Source organism: Aphidius gifuensis, linkage group LG6 (genome assembly GCF_014905175.1).
Source record: "Aphidius gifuensis isolate YNYX2018 linkage group LG6, ASM1490517v1, whole genome shotgun sequence".
NCBI classification, from domain to species: domain Eukaryota; kingdom Metazoa; phylum Arthropoda; class Insecta; order Hymenoptera; family Braconidae; genus Aphidius; species Aphidius gifuensis.
In genome coordinates, this window is record NC_057793.1 from 15,071,381 (window position 1) to 15,087,673 (window position 16,293).

At 31.4% G+C, this 16,293-nt stretch overlaps 1 protein-coding gene across 10 annotated transcripts in view; it reads right to left on the reverse strand.

Moving 5' to 3' along the window:
• Nucleotides 1-16,293, reverse strand: part of LOC122859542 (glutamate receptor ionotropic, NMDA 2B) — a 414,324-nt gene that overhangs the window by 181,287 nt on the left and 216,744 nt on the right. For all 10 annotated transcript variants that reach the window (XR_006374357.1, XM_044163202.1, XM_044163197.1 and 7 more), the window contains 4 exons: nt 15,206-15,435; nt 1,740-1,887; nt 1,467-1,650; nt 1,295-1,404 (listed from right to left, as the gene is read on the reverse strand). Coding sequence is in view for 9 of the 10 variants with exons in the window: in XM_044163202.1 (XP_044019137.1) it covers nt 1,295-1,404; nt 1,467-1,650; nt 1,740-1,887; nt 15,206-15,435 (672 nt within the window). In the remaining variant the exon portion in view is untranslated. The remainder of the gene's footprint in view (nt 1-1,294; nt 1,405-1,466; nt 1,651-1,739; nt 1,888-15,205; nt 15,436-16,293) is intronic.

Consider the following 16,293-nt stretch of genomic DNA (forward strand, 5'->3'; position numbering starts at 1 on the left):
TTACCCGAGTAGAAATGTGAGTAAAGATCAGATCAGGAAAACAAGATTTTAAATATAGGCCAAAACAAGATTCTGGATCCTGATAAAAATGTTTTTTCTTGAAGTTCAGATCCAGGTTGAACAAGGGAACCTGTTGTTATCTTAAAGTTAGAGTACATAATTCGGAACAGATTGAGATTCTAGATCTGATTCTGGTCGGGATACATGATCGGCACTAATCAAGAAATCTAATTGAAATTTATAAAAACAATTTTTTCGATTTATTTTCATTTTATCATATTTGTATAATAATAAGATCAGGAAGGCAAATAGTAATGAGTAGAACTCAAATCTAATATGACCTCATTGAAAATATTTTGCTACGATCGGGATTTAAACTCTTGAACGTAGAATTAGAATTTTTCACGATGGCATTTAACAAACTTGGTCATTTTCAAGAGCGATAATCAGAAATATTCAATAGTTCTGATATCTTGTTAAGAAGTATATACGATTATATCCGTGAAGGAACGAAAAACATGAATAAATAATGAATATATAATTTTTTTTTTGCGTCTCTAGTGCGAAAAGCATCAAGATTGCTTTATCACATTTTCAATGCAGGCAACCTGATCCAATCCATATCGAGACTTGAACAAAATCAAAATATCAGTTTGATTCAATTTTTATTGTTAATATTGATCAAGTCTTTTCCAAATCAAGCTATTTGAGTTGTAATATGGTTAATCCTACACCATTCTAAACAGGCAAATAGTAATCATAAAATTTACAAATCTAATATTTTGAACTTAATCAAGGATTGGAGTAGGTTATCCCTTTTTATGCTACGATAAGGTAAACTAAATCTAGATTGAATTACTTTGTGATAGAGATACCTGAATAAGGAAAGCGTTACGATATCCGATCCGATCCAGATAAGTGTTCAGACTAGCTTGAACAAATTTTTACTCAGGTATATTCCGTGAGCCTTAGATATATGAAATACGATTTGAATTAGTAAAAAGACAGGAAAACCAGACCAAATTCGGAAATGGACCTCAAAGAAGAAATAAACTCCGATTCAAGTAAGGCAATCCTGACCTGATTCTAATCACTAAAGTCAGAAAAATCCGTTCCGATTTCCATTAAGAATATCAGATCCGATGACGGTTTGGAAAGGGCCTTAGAGATCTAGTTTCGGCTTGAAGATTACAATTGAAATAATATTTTTTCGTCGGTAAAAATTCCAATCAATAATTCGAAGAGTCATCACTGTTTTTCACAAAAAAAAAAAAGTTTTTATTATTTTTCTTACCTTCATATTGAAGCCAGATGGAGATAGCCACTCAAATAAAAAAATCATAAACGTAGCTGCATGAATTGCAACAATACCAACAAGCATCCATGAGGCAGTATCAAAAGGTTCTGAAACATTTTTACATTTTTTAATTATAAAGATGAAATTCTTGCTTCATGTATATAGTCACCAAGAAAAGCTGTTGGTGAAATAATTCCAGTCCTTTTTGCAACAACAATCGCGATTCCAGTCTCCATATAAGGTTCTGTAAAATCGACTACGGCTTCCCTCTCCGAATTGATCATTAAGGAGGTTAATACCATATCCGTTTTGCGGTTTACAAGGTCAGCGATCAATCCATTCCATTTTCCATTCTAACGAGAAAAATCGAAAATTAATTGAAACATCCAAAACAAGAATAAATATCAAAAGTACTTTCATATTCTTAGCAAGCTGGACATACATCTACGGTACCCCATTTTCCATCTTCAACTCTAACCAATTCGTAGGTGAATCCTATTTCCTCGGAAAATTTTTGCAATAAATCAATGCAAAATCCACTACAGCATTGATAGAAACTTCCATTTCTTTGAGCAGATTGTACATCTATTCTGAAATAATTCAAACTTTCCTAAAATTTGTAGTTCATAATAATTTATTTCAATAATAAAAGAATAATCTATATTGCACCAGCGACGGTTAGGGGAAAGGTAGATCGAGGGGACAGGGGACTGCAACTTAGTCGGTGAAACAGAGATGGTAAAAATTTAAATTTATCATTTTAATGTCAGAACTTCCAATTCTCATGTTTCGGTAATGAAGAGATGATAAAAAAATTTGAATATAGGTATGGTGGTGGGATTTCCCAATTGCCATGGGTCGGTAATACAAACTTGACCGGGAAAATTTTATTTTGTCATTTTAATGTGAGATTTCTCATGTCCCATGTCGCATGTCTCATGTCTTAAGTTTTATGTCTCATGTCATATGTCCCATGTTTCATGTCTCATGTCTTTATACATAAGAAGTTCCACCAATTCGAGTACCACTTTTGGGCTTGCATGTTTGCGAATAAGTTATAATATTTTTTAACTGATAGTCAAGAAACACACTCTCTAATTTTTTCTTCTATTATTTTAGGCGCCATGTCGGGTATAATTTTACATATATATGGTTTTTTTTTTCATAAATTAATTGCGGCGTTATGCGTTAACTTAACAAATTTTTGTATTCTGTGTTTTTTATAGAAAAAAAACTCGACTTTTTGAAAAAAAATTTTTCAGAAAAAAAAGTTCCATATAAACCAATAAAAAATCGATTTTTCTCATATAAATGCAATTTTTGGCGAGTGCGCCATTTTTGAAATTATTTTTTTTTTGAAAAGCTGAGAAAATTTCACATAGAAGACATAAAAATCAACTTGGGATCTCTGTAAGATTTTATAGGATCAATGAATGAAAAACAAAAAAAATAAAAAAATAAAATTTTTCTACTTTATTTAAAAAAAATTATTTTTTTATTGATGACAGAACTACATAAATTTTGTTGTTTACTTTCAAACTTCCAATGGCTTGTATAGTTAAACTATAGAAAAAGTTTCTGAATTAGATACAAACTTTGTTGTAATAAGGCCTGAATTGTTCGGAATCGGAGCGATAAAATGTATCGATTGGGTCCCTTTAACAATTTTTGATCAAGAAGATCGAGCATCTAATTTGACCTTTAATTCTAAATGTCGTTCATTTTCGATAAAAACAAAGTTAATTGTTGATAGATTTTTCGATATCCATTGATACATCTGAAGTGGAGTCAGTATCTGAGAATTTGTTTCCATCTGTAAGCAAGCTTTTCTTATCAATCGTTTAATCAAACCCGCCAAGCCATCACATGGTCCTTTGCCATAAGCAGTGGCAAAAAAATTCCACTCTGCTTCAATATGGAAGTCATTCATATGATGTAATAAATTGGTGAATGCATTCCGATTTTTGAACTGTTCTGGAGCTCCATCTGAAAAGTAATGAATCTTCTGCACTTGAACAAATTTTGTTTCATAAAAGAAATTAATTTTTCCTGAAACATGTAAACTGATACGTAATCATGTTTCAGACAGTCACATATGCCTACAAAGCTACAATGTTTGCTTTTACCATTTTTACAACAATAAACCACCATTGGCAATAATGTCGCTTGATCATTATTATAATAAAAGGTTGCACAGATTCTTGCACTATAAAGGCTCAATTTTCGGCAAAATTTAATGTCACAATGTACTGTCCTTTGTTCAAATTTTTCTTTAAATCAGCATAATATGTGCTTTGTGCTTTTGTTGTACAGTCATGTATTAATAAAAGTTTTAATTGGTAAATCAAATTATCGATAATTTCATCGATTTCTAAAATATCTGTAATCATTGTACAACGATCTGTTGATAACCATTTTTTAAATGTGAGTTGCCTTAGATTAGCATTAGAGCATAGATCTTCAACATTGTTCTTAATCAAAGTTGAAAACTTAATACCTATTTAAAAAAAAAGAATTAAAAATTTCATATCTTCGGTATTATATTTTTGATATGAAAGACTACGATTATGATTAAAATTCTAAAAAAATTATCCAATAATTATGGAAAGAATATTATTTTTCGGCATGGGATTAAAAGCGTAAAATCTAAAAATAATTCATGAGACTACTAAAAATAAAAAAAAATTAAAACTATCATAGTATTTTACCTTCTAACATTAGTTTAATATTTCGATGAGTTATACACACACAAACAGTATGTGTACCACTACTCCCAGCTATCACACAGTGTTGAGGTCTCAAAGCAGCGAATTTTGAAAAATGAATCTTTTCTGCTGGATACCCAATTTTGAAACTTGCATATAACTCACGAAAGTTACTGAGGATTGATCTTTTTTGTTTCAGCTCTCGAGTATCATCGCTTTTTTAAACAAATTTCACGTCCCTCATCCCAGCCATTTGCCTTGAATTTAAATCATTTCCGTAAAAATTTGTCACTAATAGTTCGATTTCTTGACTTGATGGTTGATTTCCAGGCTTTCCAAGAAAACTTTCCTCGATATTTTTCGGGCATAAACAGTAGACTTTGAACAATTCATTTCGGATACTATTTTATTCAAACTACAACTTTCTGGCAAAATTTTTAGCAGCTTCAACTGAAAAGACCTATTAAAATTGTCAACACAATGAAATTTAATAAATAAAACTGTAAAAAGCCGTGAATGACTAAGTCTAAATGAATAATTACCTGTTAGTTTCAACTTTATAAATTTGTAATCTTCAGACAATGCATCTGAAGTAGTTTTCGGTGAAACGCCAAACTGAGCATAAATTTTGGCATCAACAGCTGCATGAGTTTCATCACATTTTTTGTTGAAGTACTCAGGTCTATCCAATCTGTAAAATTTGAGTGAAAACATGATCATATACATATTCAAATTGAATGCCTTCTTTTAGAATTTAAGAACACTATTATACCGTCGTTTTTTTACAGGACTTATATTTAATAAATATTCTAACAAATGGTCATCAAAATCTCTCAATGAATCACTGAAGTTACTTGGTTGCGTACTTATAGTACTGGAAGATGCTGGTGTCAGAGTTAAATTTGCGGTAGCTTGACTCAAAATCTCATCTGTAGTTGATTCTGTTGGTTCTTCATATAATGCATCACGTTTTCTACATGATGTACATAATTTGCTAGTTTCATCAGCGTCGGGAAACTTAAACTAGTTTTTTACAGGAAACGGACGTAAATCATTCAGTTTAGCAGCTGAAAATATAAGTGTAAAGGTTATGTTGTACATTTTGACTTTTACTGAATTAAATATAATACTTACTGCATGGTGGATTGTTATAAAACGGGTTGTAACACGTTTTCTTTGGATTTTTACGTTTGTCCATACCAAAGAATGATAATTGAACTGGAATATAATCAAATGCACACAACGTTTCTTAAAAAACTATCGACAGTTCTATCAAAAAAAAAATAATTCCAAAATTTTCAAAAATGGCGCATACGCCAAAAATTGCATTTTTATGGGAAAAATCGATTTTTTATTGGTCTATATGGATCCTTTTTTCCTGAAGCTTTTTTTCTATAAAAAACATGAAATACAAAAATTCGTTAAGTCAACGGATAACGCCGCAATTAATTTATGAAAAAAAAAAAACAATATATATGTAAAATTATATCCAACATGGCGCCTAAAATAATAGAAAAAAAAATCTGAAAAAATTTAAGACTGTGTTTCTTGACGTAGACTATCAGTTGAAAAATATTATCTCATTCGCAAACATGCAAGCCCAAAAGTGGTACTCAAATTGGTGGAACTTCTCACGTATATATATTTTTTGAGTTGAACGTTGTAACTAGGAAAAAATTAAAAAATAATAAAAATAAATGGACACATTATTCGGTTGACACATGAAACTTTCATCGCAGTCGGTAATGAAGATTTCTACTTGACCAGCTAATAATAAAGTAGATTTGACCAAGTTTTGGGATTCAACCAGATATGCGATAAAATTTTTTTAGAACTTTCTGGAAATTTTTAGAAAATTTTCCGAAAATATTCTCTATTTTTGATCAACTCCCGAAAATTTTTCCGGTCAGCAATAAATTTACTCGAAATAACATTTTTTTATTATTATTCATTCATTTTTCAATACTAACATTAGACTGTAAACTTACGCTATCACTAATTTTTTTCACTCAAACAGCGATTCCACATAAAGTTACAAAAAAATGGTTCTCGTTGAATATATTTAAAGATAAAAACAAATGGAGAGTCATCAAAAAAAGTAAAGTCGACTATATTTTTTATGTTTCTAAAATAATATAAATCACGTCCACGTGAAGACAATATTTTGAACGGGGAGTAAGCATTGAAACATGATCCTTGACGTACAGCAAGCATGCGCAGTCATTGTAGATCCATTGTCTCAATCATGCATCGCTTTTTATTTTTGCTTACTTTGCACATTTTTATTTCTCTCTTTAAAAAAAATGCATTCTTTCTGTACTACCTCATTTGATCCATCGATAAATTTTCTCAATAGTATTTGCAGATGTATAACCCGCACTTAAAGGCGTGTGGCCACTAGCATAGTTTTTCGAACAAGTTCTATGCCATAGTCCATTTATTACCAGAAACATCTAGATTATTCCCAGTTATCACTGAAAAAGTCAGTTGTTTCTGGTAATAAATGGACTATGGCATAGAACTTGTTCGAAAAACTATGCTAGTGGCCACACGCCTTAAGATGTTAACGAGCTTTTTACACCTTTCGGTAGAAAACATTTTTAACTTTATTATTCAAGCAGTTGTCGCAAGATCAACTGACCAACGACAAATAAAAGATGTATAATTTACCACGCAATCAACATAAAATATTTTAATGAAATAAAAAGAATGCATTTTTCTTGAAGAGAGAAATAAAAACATTAATCGTTATTAAAAGTATGATAAATAAACAGGTAATTAAAAATTGAGGTTTTTTGGGGACATAAATCGTAAATTTATGTTTTGTTTTTATTTCACTCATTTTGTTTAAACTAATAATAAATTATATTTGTATATCCTCTACTTTAAATTACCCGTGAATACCATAATAAATAATAATCGAATACTAATTTTCTTGAATATAAAAATTAAAAAACGTGTATATATATATGTAATGTATAGATAATACTCGATTAATAAAGATTAAGAAAGCATTGAAAACTTCATATATTTTTTACCTAGAAAATAAAAATTAATGTGTACGGTTTTTTTTTTTTTTTTTTAAATTGTGTTTTCCATTGTTTGTCAGTTGTCATTGATTATTGATTTTAATTTAATTTAATTTGATTCTATATATTGATTATTAATTGAATGAATTTTTTGTTTTTTACGATTTGACTTGTACTGTTTTATTTTTTATTAAATCAAGTTTAACAATTTATTTTATTATTTTTATTTGTTTTATTATTATTTTTTTTACATATTTTGACCATTCAATTCTTATTTTATTTGAGTCATATTAAATTTATTATTTTCAAATTTCTTTTTAGAGATTTTTTTCAGTTATGCGCATGCCTTTTTTTTGTTCTTTTTCTCAAACTATCCTATACTGTGTTGCATGCAACGTTTAGGAAGTGTTTGGTATAAATAAAAAAATAGCTGGTCGATGGCTATTAACGCCACCTTGCGACTTTGCAAAACTCTCAGCGTATGGACGTTATGAAAACCTGACGCGTTCACGTAAACTGAAAATAAATTGGTTTGATTGTGAGTCTGAGGAAACACAAGTCATTAAAGTTTTAAGGACCATCGCATCAAAAAGCAGACTTATTTTGAGTTTTGGCAATGAATCCTGTGATTATCTCGAGAAAGTACTATGCACGCCAATCAGAGATGTTGATAAAGAGAGATTTTGGCCTGAATTTATCGTACAACTACCGTCAACAACCTGTATTCACCATAGTCTACAGAAAGAAACAGGATGCGCCCTTCAAATTGTGCGGTAAATAAAAAAGTAGATGAAGAATAGATATGGATTTATTAAACAGAAAAATTATGCTGAGGCTGTTGCTGAACCAAAACATTTACGTGTACCTCGTGAGCCTGAAATAGATTATCCGGAAAGTATACGCGGTGACGATGAAACTGATATTTGAAATAAAAATTGTAAAAATAAAAATTTGAGAAAATAAAAATTTAATTTATATCTAAAAAAAAAGTCTTCAAATTTATTTCCATAGGTTAAGAATAATATCATATATTTTTATTTCATATTTAAGTTTTGTTTGGAGCCAAGGAAAATTGAAGAAAAGATTTTAAAAATAACTTATATTTACTTTTATATACTTTTTAATTTTGTGTCTTTTAAAAAATAAACTAAAAAACTATTCTGAAAAAACTAAACTAAAAACTATACTAGAAAATCTAAAACGAAGTCTCAATCTTGGTTTTTTTTACGAGTTATTGCTGACCCCTTTTTTTTTGTTTTTTTCTATTTTTTTTGTTTTTTTCGGACCGCCATATTTGGAGTTATTATCAACATAGAGATTTTGTATTAGGCTCAAAAGTAGCTCCTCCAACAGGTCTAGTGCTTTTCGAAGAATTTCTGTTATATGATGCATACTTTTTGAAAAAAAAAATCGTAGAGGGGCGCGGTCCACCTGATTGGATTATGAAATACGTAACCAAACCGGAGGAAACCATCGTGAACCAAGTATAGTGTGTTACCTACGCCTATATTACATTGCGACTATACTATAGTAGAATACCTACGTCACAAGTATCGTAAGTGTGGGAGCAAATAGTCTACATGTGAGATATGTATTTTGTATAGGGAACCATACCGCGATCCATCCGTGACCAGGTCTTACACACACGTTGCCATTGCAATAATAATATATCTCAATATTATTATTATTGTTATTATTTACAGCGATCCATTCGTGAACTCACACATACACATTATGTAGCGAGAATATAATAATTATTATTATTATTATAAGAGAACCATATAGCGTGATCATTAGTATTAGTACGTTATTGGAAATTCGGGCAGAGTTTCACTAGGACTTAACGTCTGATACCTATAGAGCCTTTACGAGAGATCCAAACGATGTCGAGAGAACCAGTAGTGAACCAAGAGAGCCAGTCAAGAGAAGGTAGTGATCAGTTCGAGAGCCAGACGAGTTGTGTCGTCTGACGACGACGTTCAGTGCTTAGCTGCTGTGAGCTCTCACCCCACTCAGTAGCACTCTCCTACCTATCGCCCCCGGACATGCGCATGGATCGATAGGTTTACGATCGGGCTTCGTACGCAGCCTTCGGTGAGTTCATCTCTTCGATGGAGGAGTGGGGCATTCGCTACAATAAGGTTTGGTGTATCAAGACATCTTATGAACATCGAACAGGCGCCCCATTGTTGTCATTTATATCAGTCTTGACCGAACACAGAGCCTTGCACTTGTGATCCTTTATTTACTAATAACCAGCTCCCATTGGTTATTAACACGCAAACGTTAACAAATAAATAATCCGTATTCATTCTGATGATTATTTATTTCGTGGGTTCTCGAAATAAATAACTATCAGAATGAGTTCTGATTGTTATTTATTGCTATCGCTTGCGTTGTTAATAACTAATGGGAGTCAGTTATAAGCGATTCCGATCACGGGGTCAGAAGCTATGTACAGGGTCAAGACTATTCTATCGACATCAATGGGGCGCCTGTTCGATGTTTATAAGATGTCTTGATACACCAAACCTTATCGTGGTGATTTCCCCACTCCTCCATCGACGCGATGAACACACCGAAGGCTGTGTACGAAGCCGAATCGTACACCTATTTGTGTTCCGAATGCGTGCGGCGCATGTCCGAGGCGATAGGTAGGAGAGTGCTACTGAGTGGGGGAAAAGCTGACAGCAGCTGAGTACTCAACGTCGTCGTGAGACGACACAACTTTCTCTCTGCACTACTAACGACTGGCTCTCTGGTTCACTACTGGTTCTCGACATCGTTTGGATCGTAAAGGTTCTCTAGGTATCAGACGTTAAGTCCTGGTGAAACTCTGCATTTCAATGACGAACTACAGCCGTCACGTATATCTCTCTAATAATAATTATTATTATTATATTCTCGCTACATAATGTGTATGCGATGGTGAGACCGTCATCACACATAAATGTGTATTTGTGAGTTCGCGAATGGATCGCTGTAAATAATAACAATAATAATAATATTGAGATATATTATTATTGCAATGGCAACGTATGTGTAAGACCTGGTCACGGATGGATTGCTGTATGGTTCCCTATACAAAATACATATCTCACATGTAGACTATTTGCTCCCACACTTACGATACTTGTGACCAGGGTATTTTACTATAGTATAGTCGCAATGTAATATAGGCGTATGTAACACACTATACTTGGTTCACGATGGTTTCCTCCGGTTTGGTTACGTATTTCATAATCCAATCAGGTGGACCGCGCCCTTCTGCCATTTCTAAGACTGAGTTAGGCTCTCGAATTAGTTCTCGTGACTCCCACGGTTGTTGGCTTCCGAGATAACTAACATGGCTCCCCCCTGTGATTTTGAGGAGGATGGTGAGAAATCCTCGTTGTTAACCTTGGCCGATAGTTCTCGCCGCGCAGGTCAGAAAATCGGTTACAATATATATATATATATATATATGTTTTGTTTAGTTTTTCCTTATCAAGTGATTGTTATCAATTAGAGAAATGAGATAGTTTAGGTTCTATATTTATTCAATTTTAACAAGGAGACGGTTGTCCACGGAGCCTAATTGAGAGATTTGCACTTTAGACATTCGCAACTGCGGGCAACAGCTTTAAATATTTTTTGTAGTCAGAATAGTATAACCTCTATTTAAGCTTTGCTAAACTGGAGATCTAGAGTATAACCAGGTTTTAAAAATTGCCAAATAGATAAGAACTAACGAGATCATTATCATGTCTGAAAGTTTAGTGACTCCATGTAAAGACTTCAACTCTCAACAGAGCTACCTGGTAGGGTTAGATTGCAACAAGGTAGTTATAACTTACACCAAAAGTACCACCATTCAAGATTGATAGGTTTGGTGATGCTCCGAATGCAGCTATTGTGTATCTTGTGGTTATGTGTAGATGTGGTTATTGAACCATTTGGTGTTGCTTAGAGAAATATAAGATTGCACCAAAATCGAAGAACAGTTTGTTTCGGGTTGATTTTTCCAATTTTGAAAGAATAATAGCAACATCATGGTTAAAGAGTGTACATTAAAGTTTCTTATACAGCATTGTCGGATCCAGAATTTAAACTAAATAGTGAACCCTTGAAGTTAAATTTATTCGGCATTATTTGAAAATTCGAGATATTAAAAATAATTATGAGACAGCTGCTAAAGCAGCTGTGCCTTCCCTGCGGGAGGAATATTAATTTCTTTTCAATAGAATGGTAGATATTATTATTTATGATTTTTTGATTATATTTATTCCCAATTTTTTATGATGAACATGGAAAAATATATTTCAAACGTTCATTTCACTGCTTCCTTCTAATGGATCATTTTCATTGCCACAATCACTTACTTTTAATTTTCGAAATTTTTTGTTTTTATCAACTTTATTGTACCATGATTGGGGTAAACCTGTGGGGTTTAAATTTGAATTGTTAATATGTTTTGAGTTCATCGTTGTTATGTTATTTACTCTTTTGCTCTTGTTGAATCTGGATTTATTTCCTTCTATGTCTTCATTATATCAATCAATTGACGAAAAATTAAAGTATGATTCTTGAGTAACCTATAGAATTTTGACACCTTTCATTGAACTTACCTGATAAATGATTACTCTTACTAATTCCGAGCGTCTACAAAAAAACAGTTTTGAATGGCAGCATTTTTGATTGTCATTATTTACCATGAACGAAAAATCAACGTACGATTTTAGATAACCTATAGAATTTTTTTTCATCATTACTGAATATTTTTTTCATTAAATTTATCATTACTATTTACCATGAATTTTCTTGTTGTGCCTACTATTTACTAATTATTTTCAATATTCAAATTTTCATATCATTATTTATATTATATTCAATTCATCAATAATTTAGTCGGTCAGGATGGAAAACGAAAAATATCTTCATGACACACTAATGTTTACATTTAATCATGTGACAAGTTCACGTTGCAAAATCATAATAATAATGATAATAATAATAATATTGATATTTATCATGTTTTTCTTTATGTTTTGTAATTTTTCCTTGCTAGTGCCCCATATTTATCGTGTTTTTTTTTTTTAATGGATTTTTCTTTTATATTTTCCCATATTTATCGTGTTTTTCTTTATATTAAATGATTTTTTTTGTGATATTCTTTATATTTATCGTATTTTTCTTTCGACTAAGTGATTTTTCCTCCATATTTTTCCATATTTATCGTATTTTCTTTTATATTTCAAGATTTACCTTTTATATATCCCTATATTTATCGTGTTTTTTTAATGGATATTTTCTTCATATTGCCCCATATTTAGCGTGTTTTTCTTTATATTCAGTGATTTTACCTTGATATTTCCGCCATATTTACTGATATTTTGCTGATACTTTTCCATCTTCATCGTGTATAGATACAATAAAGGACTTAAAAAATTTTTGTGGGGGGGTTTACGCTCGAGACGGGAAGTTTAACTTTTTTCAATACTGCTCCACTGAGATTCTGGTAACTTTTTCCCCACGGTTGAACATGGACTAGTAACCAATACTTGAAAACGTCAAAGGACTGGAACCATTTATATCAATTATGTTATCAATTTCAGTGTCAGGAGAGTATCAATTAATTATTATCATAAATATAATATATTTCCGAGAAGAACACTGTAATGTAGTGCGGTAGGCGCACCAACTTTTTTTTTATTTTTATTTTATAATATATATTGAGGGTTTATTTCGATACCCCTAGCTCCATCTTACTGAGTATAGGTATACTACATTTAGGGGAGCTAGAGGTTTTGCACCCTCAACGAATTGCTCGAGCCGGCACTATTGCCAAGCGGCCAGACCGCCAATTTTAATAATAAGAATTAAATATAAATTAATATAATGAGTGATATCGACAGAATCCTAAAAATATAAGGATTCTCTCGATACCACTCAGGCCATAATTAATGAACTAAAAATAATTCTAACAAACGTTGGAAAATCGTAAGATTTTCCTGACCAATAAGAAATTAGTTATAGAAGAAAAAACATGCACTATACTAAGAGAAAAACCGAACATCCGCGAAGGATCCACCCCTACTCTGAGGGTTTACGGTCATCGAACGAGATCCTGGATCTTCACTCTTGGGTTGTTAGTCGACCAGGACACCGCTCTTCTAGCACTATTAAATTTGGCACTTTGCCTCGACGAATTTTAATTGTTTAAAACTTAGAATAATTTTTACAAACCAGCAGCACAAATTGTAAGTTAAATTTTCTTTCAATATTTTATTGAATTATTTTATTAAATCGTTCTCAAATATATTTATATAACATTTGGTTATATAAATTAATAATCTAAATTCATTTGAATCGTCTTAACTTAAAATTGTAATTATCTCCGACCGCATGGTCTGAGGATCTCTTGCTCGCGCAGTGTAAATTCAAGTATACGTTTTCGTATTGATTTAACTATTCAAATAAATATTGAATGATTTAATTTGCATTAAACGACTAAATTATTTAGTCAAAATAATTAATTATTTAAATATAAAAGTTACGACCACATGGTTGAAAAGTTGTTGTTACCATGTTTTACGCCGCAAAGAGCTATCCTAGTATAGCACAGAAGTGTAATCTCAAGTATACTTTTTCGTATTGATTTAACTATTTAAATAAATATTGATTAATTCAAATTATAAATTGTTGCATTAAACGACTAAATTATTTAGTCAAAATAATTAATTATTTAAATATAAAAGTTACGACCGCATGGTCCAAAAGTTGTTGCTGCCACGTATTACGCCACAAAAAGCGTTTCTACGATAGCACGCTAGTGTAACTTCAGTGTTCCATCAAGAGTTAATTAAATATATGTACCTGGCGTGACCTGCATATGTTTCACATATCTACAAGCGCCTTCAGTCCTACCTACATATATAAATATATATATATAAATCAAGACAATTACCTTATTTGTAATGAAATAATTACTGGAACCTGTCACATAGAAGTCAAGGACCAGATTACGTTCAAGGTACAAGCCATCGTCAAATTTGTAAATTTAAACCAACTTCAACCAATGTAAGTACATTTAAGAAAAATTAATTTAGTGATTGTTACGCGAGTGTAGTAATATTTTTTTTTGGTGTTATAATTTAAATTATGTGCAAACCACGCGTCATCGTTGCGTCAATTGAGAGTCAGTGCTTTTTGTCTAATAACCGACTGGATTGCTTCTCAATCCCGTTGTATAATTATCGGGGTTCGTATATAATTATTTTCTCCGGTCGTTTAAATTTGAAAAATTATTAATGTCTGACTCCGCAACGACCGCATGGTTTTAAGCTCTCTCTTTTCGACGCGACGTACACGTAATCTTAATTGGATTTTTCTAATTAATATTTGTCTGTATCGCATTTTTATGTAAAGGTTAATTTTTTTTTCTGTTCTAAAATAAATTGTGCTCCGTTCTAAATTGAATTTACAAATGTCGTCTGAAGTTATTTTTTTTTCTGAATTCTCTGTGCTATATTTTCGCGTTTTTTTCAGGTTCCTTTTTACTCCTCCCTACATTACGCAATTTATTATTTCCCTACCCTTCTATTGTTTCTTTATTGAGCAGGATAAACAGGGCTAATAAAAATACATATCCAACTGGATTATTTTATAGGGCAATATTGATTGTCTAATAAGTAATCTGGTTACGATATTTCAACACTATTAATTTATTAAGCAGTCTATATTTTTTTTTATCGCTATTGAATAACCTGCTGATGTCTACTGTTTATGATCATACTCAGCACTATCGATCAAATTTTGTTACGCCTTTTACATAATCAGGAATTCAATCTTCAAAATAATCAATTTTTCTGATTTTCATTGGTTTGATCGTATAAAATATCTTTACAAGATATCCCGAAATTTCATTTTCTAACAAAGTTGTCACTATTAAGTAAAAATCTTATTTACTCTGTAATGGAATGACACTCATCAGTCATTCAATAGTTTTGAGATTAGAAAAAAACCTCCGCCACTTACAGCTGAGTGGTGGAGGCGTTAGCCCGGGATGCGGAAATCGAAGATCTGATTTCTATCAAAGTCAGGGCTTTTTTCTAAAGCTTATGTTACAAAACAATATAGCAATTTTATTGAAATTTTATGAAATTATAATTTTATTAGAAAGTATACACACTTACTCTGCCATATCAGATTCTTTGGCAATCCTACAATGAACCCCGCGATCCATCAAGCACTTGCCACTGATAGGATCTGGTGGTGTTAAATTAATATATGGTGGTTCTTCTAAAAATGTTATTTTCAAATAAAATTTTTCTGGCACACCTTGTGGTGGTGTATGGGAATTACCAGGCCAAACAATATCCTTTATGTCTAGACCTTCTTTTCGCCATGACTTCCAAACTCCGATCTACAAAAGTTAAAATTACGTTATGAAATATCTGGAATGAATATTACAGTTCGCCGAATAAACCTAGCTTATAAACTTCACCACCAGTTTTTTAGGTCATTTTCAGGTTTTTTTGTCTGTCAAACGAAGGGGACATTTTATACATGCGCTGTATCTATGGACTTGCGCTGCTGTGGATATTGGCTCATCGCAAAAGAAAGCAAACGATATTATCGCAGACATTTAGATCGCAGCAGTCTTATTGGCGTTCGTCTATTGTGACAGTATATCAATTTAATAATTGTCAAGTAAATTTTAAACAACCATAAAAACATGAAAAATTTGGAATTTTTTTTTTTTTTAAAACATTTATGATCAACAAATGATAATTTATAAGTTTCAAAAATTTAATTCTATTTTTATGTTTAAATAATTTATTGTTTAAATTCATTAAATTTTTTCAAATTCCAATTGTTTTTCTTTGTGTAATATTTAATATCCTTAGAAAAAAAATTAAGTACAATTAAATTGTTTTTTTTTTTTTTGTCATGCTTACTATAATAAAAAAAATACAATATAACTTCATACATTTGATGTAGTAATTGTTTGTGTTGTTGTTGTTCAACTTTGTTGAATCTTTGTTGTTGTTACAGTTGACGTTGAAACAACTGATGATTTACCAACATCAACTGGACAAGGATTTTTATATTTTAATTGTTACAAAATTTTTAGTACTTTTAATTGTGTTTTTTATGTATCCAGCTGGTTTTTTTTAGGTGACGAATTTAATAAATTTGCACCAACAGATTTTGATCTATTTTTAAAATTATTATCTACACCATAAAAATGAATATTTTTAATCAAAGTAGTAAAAAATTA